The 10,801-nt window shown below is 42.7% G+C and overlaps 2 protein-coding genes across 6 annotated transcripts in view; one reads left to right on the forward strand and one right to left on the reverse strand.

Annotated features, from left to right (window-relative positions):
- Tsacc (TSSK6 activating cochaperone) overlaps window positions 1–392 on the reverse strand; it is a 7,817-nt gene extending 7,425 nt beyond the window's left edge. The window contains exon 1 of one of the 4 annotated variants that reach the window (XM_031374360.1): window positions 221–392. Coding sequence is in view for 1 of the 4 variants with exons in the window: in XM_031374359.1 (XP_031230219.1) it covers window positions 155–212 (58 nt within the window). In the remaining 3 variants the exon portion in view is untranslated. Of the gene's footprint in view, window positions 1–154 lie in introns of all 4 variants that reach the window. The other 3 variants (XM_031374361.1, XM_031374362.1, XM_031374359.1) reach the window with 3 other exon arrangements.
- Window positions 393–429: 37 nt separating this feature from the next.
- Cct3 (chaperonin containing TCP1 subunit 3) overlaps window positions 430–10,801 on the forward strand; it is a 23,871-nt gene continuing 13,499 nt past the window's right edge. Inside the window, exons 1-7 of one of the 2 annotated variants that reach the window (XM_031374358.1) lie at window positions 677–1,096; window positions 1,269–1,294; window positions 2,783–2,844; window positions 4,393–4,443; window positions 4,521–4,583; window positions 5,903–5,999; window positions 8,055–8,172. In XM_031374358.1, the coding sequence (XP_031230218.1) occupies window positions 4,435–4,443; window positions 4,521–4,583; window positions 5,903–5,999; window positions 8,055–8,172 (287 nt within the window). In that variant the 5' untranslated portion in view covers window positions 677–1,096; window positions 1,269–1,294; window positions 2,783–2,844; window positions 4,393–4,434. The other variant, XM_031374357.1, reaches the window with a different exon arrangement.

The following is a 10,801-nucleotide window of genomic DNA, read 5'->3' on the forward strand; positions in this document are numbered from 1 at the left end:
TGCTCCGGGGGGGGGGGAGTGGGGAGCCGTTGCCGCCCCGCCGGGTAGGGCAACTTCCACTTCTACACTGCCAAAACCTTTCGGGCCGCGATGGTATTTCCGGCTCCTCTACTCCTCCCTACTGCTAAAGCTGGAATAAAAAGTGGAGAACTACCATGCCTTTCTTGGCCTTCACAGTAGGACAAGAACCGATGGACAAAACAGAACCTCATGATCTCACCTACAGCATTAATCCACAGCCTCAACCCCAGCACCCACCCTCTAGTGGGCACTCATGCGCGGTAGCGAGCCAGCTAAGCTCCCGTGCCTCGGCGCTTGCGCAGACATTCTGTCCGCACGCGGCCGGGAGCGGCCCACGCTAGTACGCAAGCGCTTGCGTCTCCCAGTCGCCCACATCATGCACTCTCTATCTAACTTGCCTTGCCTTTCTTGCGTAGAGGGCGGGGCTAACACCGTCGACTGGTCCCTGTTTATGCCAATCAATGAAATGAGCTTCGTGATTGGCGTCGCTTCAGAGGTTAGCAGGTTTCTGTGTCAGTCCTGAGGAGGCAGCGTTTTCTTCGCTGCTCTTCTCTCCAGAAGGTTCTGCCGATTCCCCCCAGCTCTGGATAGTCGGCTCTGCGTCGTGCCGCCATGATGGGCCACCGTCCAGTGCTCGTGCTCAGTGAGTTCAGGGAAGGGATGGCTCCTCCCGCCCCTCTCTCCTCAAGCTGGCCGGTATTGCTCAGCTCTGTCCCGCCATGACTCGGCCCTCGTGCCTTCCAGTGGTCTTTTCGCCTTGGAAGCGCCTTCCCCACTTCTGCCTCTCCTGTCGCCTTCTTTTGACAAAATGACTTTCCGCTCTTGGAGTCGCTAGTCTTTACGTGTGCTTCATCCCATTCGTGTTCCGTTCTTTAGTCGCCACCCTCCACGCCCCCGTGTCCTTTACAGCGTGATTTCTGTGTAGATAGTAATGATGGTTCTTAACGTTAGGCCTTGCTTCGTATCCTCAGTCCATCCCTTAATAGAGGCGTGACTTAACGGCAACTCGCTTGATTTATACTTTAACACCAGAATTTAGGAAGCCGTAGTAGTTCTTTAAAGAATTGTTAAGTTGGTAAGTAAAGCTGCCTTTACCGGCAGATCGGAAGTGGCATCTTTTCAGTAGCGACCATTCAGCAACTCTTGTTCTGAAATGACATTCCGTGCATTCCCGATCTTGGTTGTGATCTTTCCCACCCTCCAGTTAAGTTCTCCCAGATTCCTCTCCTGGTTTCTTTCCTCTTTAGGGAACGCCACTCATCTCAGTAAAGAGGTAAGAGCACCGGTTCCTTGTCAGTAACCTGAGCTGTGGAGAATAACTCAGTAAAGCCAGGTTCAAAGTTAGACATAGTAAAGAGAAAAACGGGTTTAGTGACACTACCCCTCCTATCCACACATAGACGACTCCAGGAGGTTTTAAGCAGCAGGCCAGAGGCATAAGAAGTCATTATTTTCTGCTTTAGTCTCCTGAGAGGAGTGGCTCTCAGGCTTTATTCTATAGTGAGATTCCCTGGGAATTATCATTTGGGGGCATTGTGATTGATATTTTTTGTTTGTTTTTGTCTATGTGTATGGGTGTTTTGCCAGAATGTATGTCTGTACACCTGTGGAGGCCAGAAGTGGGCAACAACATCCCTTGGAATTGGAGTTACAGGCAGTTGTGCCACCGTGAGGGGCTGGGAATTGAAGCTGAATCATCTTTTCAGCCTCACAAGCAGACTTTCTTGGTCATCTTTGAGAGTTTGTGGCTCCTCTCCCCAGGGAGGTTGTAAGGATGTATGTGCACTTTTGGGAAAAATCACTGTACTACTGAGGCCTATTCAGGGATCTCAAGATATGAATCACTGGAAATATGTAAACATGCGTACAAGGAAAGTACTGGTCAAGATTATATAGTTGAAGCATTTCAGGTTATCTCTTAATGTACTAGGGGGTTCTTTTCATTCTATGTGTGTTTTGCCTGCCTGTATGTCTGTGCCTGCAGACACCAGAAGAGGACATCAGATCCCCTGGAATTGTAGTTACAGATGATTGTGAGCTGCCATGTTGGTGCTGGAAATAGAATCAGGGTTCTCTGCAAGAGCTTCCAAAGCTTTTAACTACTGGGCCATCTCTTCAGCCCCTAAATGTGCTTTTTGAGACAGGATCTTACTTTGTAACTCTGGCTGGCCTGGAACTCACTTTATAGACCAAGTTGGTCTTCAGTTCATAGAAATCCATCTGCATCATTAGTGCTTGGTTTAAAGGCATATGCTGCCATGCTCAACCTTAAAGAGTTGTAATTGACCGCTGGTTATATACTGAAAATGTATTTATTTTTATTTTCAAAACTTGATAAATAGCGTTGGTAAATAGGATGGCTTGATAAATAGGATGGCTCAGCAGGTTAAAAAGAAAAAGCACTTGCCACTAAGCCTAATAATAACTGGAGGTCTTTTTGTTGTTGTGTTTTTGTTTTGTTTGTTTGTTTCAACAAACAACAACAGAGGCAGGTTCTCTATATAGACCAGGCTGGTTTCCGAGTCACAGAGATCCTCCTGACTCTGCCTTCTAAGTGTTAGGGTCAAAGGCATGCACCACCATACCTGACACTCATGTGACAGAAAGAAAATTATTTCCTGAAAGTTGTTTTCTGACCGCAACAGTTATGCTAAGCCTTTGTACACCTTATATATACATAAATGTAAACATTTTCTTTAAGTTAAGAAATAAAAATGATTGTGTACACTGGGCTGTTGACATGTGTTTTCGTCTGTTTTAGGTCAGAATACAAAGCGTGAGTCTGGAAGAAAAGTTCAATCTGGAAACATCAATGCTGCAAAGGTAGCACATGTTCTAAGAGAAGCCAGGCAGTTCGCTCTGCCTGGCTTCCACTAATCCTTCCTTACGTGTAATAGCACACTTCCTGTGCTCCTGTACTTCATACATCTGAGCCCTTCCACTAATCCTTCCTTATGTGTAATAGCACACTTCCTGTGCTTCTGTACTTCATACATCTGAGCCAGAGAAAACTTGCTTTTCCAAGGCATTTCCCTGATTGTGATAAAGAAGGGAGGTTTTTTAAAAGATTTACTTATTTTACTTTATTGTTTGAGAGTTTTGCCTCTGTGCATGTATGTGTGTGCCATGTGCATGCTTGGTGCACAAGAAGCCTAGAAGAGGTTGTCGGATCCCCCTGAAACTGGAGTCACAGGCTGTTGTGACAGTTACCCTGTCAGTGATAGGATTTTAATATAGGTCCTCTGAAAGAGCCCCGTCCCCCTTTTGGAGACAGGATCTTGTCTGGGTAGTCTAGAATTTGCTGTGTACACCAGGCTGTCCTTAAACTCATGGATCTGCTTGCTGTTGTCTTCCAAATGCTGGGACTAAAATCATGTGCCACTACTCTGAACTCAGTAAATACATTTTTGAGTGAATGATTAGAAGACTTGATTTCATGTGGCTTAGAGGCCACTGTCAGTAGAAATATTAAGGCTGAACTCTTAGGACACTAAAACTGAAGTAGACTCTGTGAAAATTTATTTGTTGTGTCTAAAATAGTTACTATTCTTATCACTAGGTGCCATTGTTAAACATTGGCTCTGACTGGAGAGATGGCTCAATATTTAAGAACACTTGCTACACTCTCTCTTTTTTTTTTTTTAAGATATCTAATTTACTTATTTTATGTGAGTACACTTGCTATCTTCAAACATACCAGAAGAGGGCATCAGATCCTGTTACAGATGGTCTTGAGCCACCATGTGGTTGCTGGGAATTGAACTCAGGACCTCTAGAAGAGCAGTCAGTGCTCTTAACCTGCTGAGCCATCTCCTCAGCCCCAAGTACTTGCTACTCTTGCAGAAGACATTGATTTGATTCCCCAAACCCAGGTGGTAGCTCACAACCTCCTTTAACTCCAGTTCTAGGGTAGCCAACATGCTCTTCGGGCCTCTTTGGTCACCAGGCATGATGCATCTGGAGCACAAACATATAGTCAAGCAAAATGAATCTTTAAAACACTGGGCATGGTGGAGCATGCCTTTAATCCTATCATTGAGGGGCTGGAGAGATGACTCAGCAATTGAGAACACTGACTGCTCTTCTGGAGGTCTGAGTTCAAATCCCAGCAACCACATGGTGGCTCACAACCATCCATAATGAGATCTGATGCCCTCTTCTGGTGCATCTGAAGTCAGCTACAGTGTACTTATGTATAATAATAAGTAAATCTTTTAAAAAAAAATCCTATCATTGAGAATCAAGCAGGGCTGTCTCTGAGGTCAAGGCCAGTCAGAGCTACCTAGGTAAACCCTGTTTAAAACAAAACAATGGTTCTTCAAAACACTCTGCTCTGACTGTGCTTCTTGTTTTGTGTTTCCTTACCAACAGACAATTGCAGACATCATCCGGACCTGCTTGGGACCTAAATCTATGATGAAGGTTGGACTACCTTTTATTGGAACTCAAATTCCATGTCCTCCTTTTTTTGTTATCTATAACACTTTTCTTTTCCTTAGATGCTTTTGGACCCAATGGGAGGCATCGTGATGACCAACGATGGCAATGCCATTCTTCGAGAGGTGTGTTTAGTTTTGTTATTTTTGTTTTGTTTGGTTTTGTTTTCTCACCTCCTTTTCTAACAGTTCTACATATACCAAGATCCTATTCAGGTACATGTAAATAACCTTGGCATAGGGTTGTATGCCTCTAATCCCAGTACTTTTCGGCCAGAGGTAGAAGTAGAGTCATGAGTTCAAAATCATCCTGGGCTAAATAAAATAACTCTGTCTGAAATCCAAGAGTTAACAAGGCATACTGGCAGTGTGCCTCTAATCTCAGTATTTAGGGGGTAAAGGTAGGAGGATTAGGGATTTGAGATTAATTTTGCGGGTTCAAGGCCTCTGAGTACTGGGATTATAGGTTCAGAACATTCTGCTATGGTTGTCTTAAAAACAAACTCTGGATGTGGTATAAGCCTGTTTTCTCAACATTAAAGCAGAAGAGTTGAGATTGGAGAACAGTGTGAGCTATATATCAATAACTTGTCTCTCAAATGGAGGTTAAAAGATATACCTCTGTGTTAGAGTACATCTTTCTCATTCAGAAGGACTTAGATTCAGTTCTCAAGACCACAGAATAAGGGGGTGTACCAGAAACTTAATTTTCTCATGGACTGAAGCTGTAAGTCTGATATCAAGTTTTCAGTGGAGCCTAGTTCTGAAGACTAAGCAAGAATCTCTTGTTTCTTATACTGGCTAATAATGGTTCTCATTGCTTGCTTTTCGTTGTAAGAGCAGGGTCTCTGTTTCCATTGTATGCTGTTAAAATTCTTGTGTGTCCTTTATTTATAAAAGAATGATGGGACTCACATTAAGCCTGTATGAACTTGTTTTAACTTGAATATATCTACAAAGACCACCTTCCAAGTGAAGACACATTCATGGGTCAGAGGGTTTAGGCCTTGGAGTCTGTCTTCAGAGGACATGATTCAATCACTATGGTGTTTGTAGTACTAAACTGAAGAAGCTTTAAAGGTTGAGTTCTTGGGGGCTGGAGAGATGGCTCAGTGGTTAAGAGCACACCTGTCCTGGGGCTGGTTTTAATTTAATTTAATCTGAGAGATATAGTAAAACAAAGGGGTGAAGGGAGTATAAGACACTCAAGAGTTGCTGCCAAGCTAAGAGGTCTATTGAGAATTGGCAAACTGACAACCTGAATTCAGTCCCCAGTACCCACATGGTAGAAAGAGACAAGACAGTAACCACAGTTTGTCCTCTGTCCTTAAGGGGCATGTTGTGGCATGCATGCGATCACATACAAATAAAAGACAAAAAAGTTTGGGGAGTTTTTGTTTTGTTTTTTAAAGTCTTTGAGTAGTCTTGGTTCATTTTTCTTTCAGATTCAAGTCCAGCATCCCGCAGCAAAGTCCATGATTGAAATTAGCAGGACTCAGGATGAAGAGGTTGGAGATGGGACCACATCAGTAATAATTCTTGGTAAGAGGAAAGTGGAACATTGGAAAAAATAAATTAGACATGTATTAGACTGGCATGGTGGCACATACCTTTAATCCCAGTAGTAGGGAGGCCAAGACAGGTGATTTCAGGACAGCGAGGGCTACACAGAGAAACCCTGTCTTGAAAAACAAAACAACAAAAGGTGTGTTGTAGAAATCACTGCTAACTTTTCAAAGTGTTTTTGCAATAGATGATAAGATTCATTCCGTAAAGTTATCATAAACAAGTAGTTCATTCAACGGGTGATAGTGGTGCATGCCTATAATCCCAGCATTTAGGAGGCAGAGGCAGGCAGATTTCTGAGTTCGAGGCCAGCCTGGTGCACAGAGTGAATTCCAAAACAGCCAGGGCTTTACAGAGAAACCCTGTCTCAAGAAACCAAAAAAAAAAAAGTTAATTCCAAGCTATTACTGATAGAGGCAATACAGGTTAATAAGTTCCTCTGATCACATCATTTTCATCAATTAATGCCTATTTTATTTTATGCAATTGATTTTTTTTTTTTTTTGGAGTATTTTGTTTTTAAGCAAAGCTCTTTTTATATAGAACCCTTATAACAGATAAGTTTACATGAACTGCTTTTATATGCATATGAAGAGTTGTTTATCTTTGGGGCAATTTAGGTTTTCTAAATTATGTGCACAAGTGTGTGTGTCTATGATGGTTTGTTCTCAGGAGTACAAATGCCCACAGAAGTCAGAAGAGGTATATTGGGTCTCTTGAAACTGGAATTACACATGATTTGAAGTCACCTACCTTGGTTGCTGGGAATGAGTTGAGACCCTCTGTAAGAGCAGTTAAGTGCTCTTAACCTCTGAGTCATCTCCAGCCCCACTTGCTTTTGCAGAGGACCTGGATTTGATTTTCCAGCACCCACTATTCAGTCACAGTCTGTAGCAGTGAGTTTTGGCTATGCTGCTTTGTGCTCTAGCCACCCTCCCAGGAGCTCTTTGGATTCACAAATGAAAGGCACACACATTGGCTTATTTTTTAAATGCCTTGGATAACTCAATGACTAGGCACTCCTAAAACTTCTGCTCTCCCTGAGCCAATCAGAGACGTGGCCAGTGGCCACTCACCTGAATACTCTCTCCTACAGCTTCTGTGTCCCATCCTCCCCACCCAGCCCTGTACCCATGGTACACACACACACATGCAGACCCTGACTCATGGTGAGCTCTTTTTTCTCCCCTTCCTCCTAGTCTATGCAAATCTTAAGGGTCCCGTCCCACCCTGTGTCCTTTGCCCAGCCATTGACTGCTGGCATCCTTATCGATCTATCAAAAATCAATTGAGGACAAAGTCTTTAGCATGTGAATATGCAGATTCCTGATTGAATCAAAGCATTAGAACCAATCTTCCAACAATAATCATATGTAACTTGTTCCAGGGTTCCTATGTCATCTTCTCACCTCCCATAGGCACCAGGCAGGCACATGGTACACACACACACATGCAGACAAAACACATGCATAAATCTAAAAAAATTTAATACAGATAGTATAGGTAAGAGACCTGAATAAGATAACTTAAGTAAGTTATTGTCTATTGAGAGTAGCAGCCAAACAGTATCTCCAGGCTGGCCTTGAGTTCCTATTCCTCCTGCCTCTGCCTCCCAGTGCTGGGGTTATAGTGAGCCCTTTTCTCTGTTTTGTTTTTAGTGACAGGAGTTTGGCTGTATCCTAAAGTATTATGTTAATAAGTCTGTTTCCCCTTCATATTTTTTCTTTCTTGGGAAAAGAATTTTCATTTTCCTTGGGAAATTGAAGTGCATATTTAGTTAGAAAGTTAAAAAGAAAAGGGTAAAAGCCCATAAGGTCAATCTTAGGTAAATTAAAATGTATCTAGTAAAGATGTTTTCTTTATAAATTGTTTATAGAAGTAAAATGTAGAACAATTTTTACAGCCAAATACATATCTTTAGTGAGATCTGCTTTAGGAAAAAATATTTTTTAGAAGCACAAGGAAATTAAGTTGCCTTCATATCTTGGTACTTTGAAATGCATTGCTATAGTGCCTGTATCCTTTTTGCAGCGGGAGAAATGCTGTCTGTGGCTGAGCACTTCCTAGAGCAGCAGATGCACCCAACAGTGGTGATCAGTGCTTACCGCATGGCACTGGATGATATGATCAGCACTCTGAAGAAAATCAGGTATGGAGGCAGGACTGGAAATGGGTAGTGTGGGAGGAGGCTTAGATTGACTGATCTGGTCTTTTTTTTTTTTTTTTTTTTAAAGATTTATTTATTTTATGTATATGAGTACACTGTAGCTGTCTTCAGACAAACTAGAAGAGGGCATCAGATCCCATCGCAGATGTTGTGGGCCACCATGTGGTTGCTGGGAATTGAACTCAGGACCTTTGGAAGAACAGTCAGTGCTCTTAACTGCTGAGCCATTTCTCCAGCCTGACTGATCTGTTCTTAAAAGAAAGGAAAGCACATACATTAAGAGCCATTGGAGGAAGATTCTCAGCATCAGTCTTTGGCATCCACCACCACACGCCTGTGCGTGCACATGCACAGGGTGCTTTCCATTCTGGCTTAATTTAGTAAGGAGGAAAGAGGTCAGAGTAGAGGAGAGAACCAAGACATTCTCATTTTAAAAATAATTCAAAGTATATAAATGTTAAAAGGAATACTAGGGACCTGAGTTCAGATACATGGAACCTGTGTTAAGGTAGGACTCCATAAGTTGTCCACTGCCCTTCACACGTGCTCTGTGCACATACATAGCATAACACATACACTGATTTAGAGGGAAAAAAAGACAGTCACCAAAACATGTGCCTGTGATCCCAATTGGGAAGGTGGAAGCAGGAGGGTTCCTAGGGCTTGCTGGCTTTCTGCTAGAACTGGCAAACTGTAGGTGCATTGAGAGACCAAAATCTTTAAACAGTAATGTGAAGATACCAGATGTTGACCTGTGTCCTTTACTTACATACCACATGCCCATCCAAGAAAACTAATTTTGGGTTCATGCTGTCTACAAATTTTCATGTTAGGTGCTGCTGTGGAAAATGTAAGATAGGTCTGTGTTTTTTGCTATTAAAAAGTGTTAATGAGCATAAGGAGTGAGATGGTGACAGGCAGTCATGTATGAGTATAGCTAATTCAGTGCTCTGTGCTGTAAGAGGAGCACCCAGCAGGTTTCCATTTAAACAAAGAGGACCACACCTGAAAATGCTGCTTGAATGTTGAGAACTACTGACTTGTTTATACTCGCCTGGTGCTAATAGTGCAGTGAAGGGAGTATAAAACTGCACGGCTTTTAATCCCAGCGGTTAGGATGCAAAGGGAGACCCTGCATCAAAACAACAACAATAGAAAGCCAGGTGTAATGTTGCGAGAGAATCAGAGTTCAAAGCCAGACTCTTTTATATAGTACCAGGACAGCCAGAACTACATAGTGAGATCCTGTCTCAAAACAACAAAGAACAAATTCCATGATAGGATTAAAAGCATACGCCACAATACCCTAGACCCTCCCTCAAAATATCAGCCTCTCAACTATTTTTTAGGTTGTTTGTCCCCAGCAGGTCTGGAACAGGTTATATTGATCAAACAGTGGCCACTACCCTAAAGAAAATACTCGCGCCTCCGCCCCCCAACCCCAGCAACTTCCCAGTATCCCCTCAGCTGAGTGTTGGGTCATGCTGGAATTTTGACTGGCTTGATCTTGAACAAGTAACCACAGCTACTGTGAGATCATGAGTGCAGTGGCATTGTCTTGTCCACAAGATAGCATTTCACATCCACCAGCTCTTACATTCTGATTCCCCCCTCTTCTGAGATGTACACAAGCCTTGGATGGAGATTGATACAGATACCATTTGAAACTGAACACTCCAAGGTGCTTAGTTACTCTTAGCACTTTGACTGGTCTCTGTCCTGGGACAAAAAGAAGTTTTTCTAAACAACACTGAGAGTTAGACAAATCTGTAGGATAGACATAATTTATGCCTGCAATAGGGTGTGCAGTGTCTTCAAGTAAGAATTTTATTATCCAGTTACAATAGACAATCAAGAACAGTGGCGATGATTTCTGTTTTTGGGTCCTTTGGACCTTCCCTGACCCATAACTTGTTGGGAATTATGCCTGGTACAGATATTTTCATATAGTGACCACGTCTTCTGTAAGCAGCATTGTTCACCCACACGGCTACCTTCAAAAACATACCTCCCTCCTTTCTCCTTTTCTTTTTGGTGGTGGGGCTGTTTTGTTTCTTAAAGACTGTTTTTCTGTTTAGCCCTAGCTGTTCTGGGACTTAACTCTGTAGACCAGACAGGCCTCAGAGATCCTCCTGCCTCTGCCTCCTGAGAGCTGAGATTAAAGATGTATGCCACTGTGCCCTGACCATCCATGCATTCTCATTGTTAATCCACCCATTAATCCTCCTCTTCCCCTCAACTCTTATCCACACCTAAACCTTTAACTCCCCGTATTCTATCCTTTTACATCATGTTCTCCCTCATTAAGGATTTTTCCTCTCCCGTTTTTTTTTTTTTTTTTTAATGATTATTTATTTAATATATGTAAGTACACTGTAGCTGTCTTCAGACGTACCAGAAGAGGGTGTCAGATCTCATTACGGATGGTTGTGAGCCACCATGTGGTTACTGGGATTTGAACTCAGGACCTTCGGAAGAGCAGTCAGTGGTCTTAACCCCTGAGCCATCTCTCCAGCCCCCTCTCCCGTTTTAATGGTCCCTTTAGTTTTGGGGGTGTTTGTTTTTTTGGTATGATTTGGTTTGGCTTGATTTTTCTTTTCTTTTTTTTTTT

Source organism: Mastomys coucha, unplaced genomic scaffold, assembly GCF_008632895.1.
Source record: "Mastomys coucha isolate ucsf_1 unplaced genomic scaffold, UCSF_Mcou_1 pScaffold16, whole genome shotgun sequence".
NCBI classification, from domain to species: domain Eukaryota; kingdom Metazoa; phylum Chordata; class Mammalia; order Rodentia; family Muridae; genus Mastomys; species Mastomys coucha.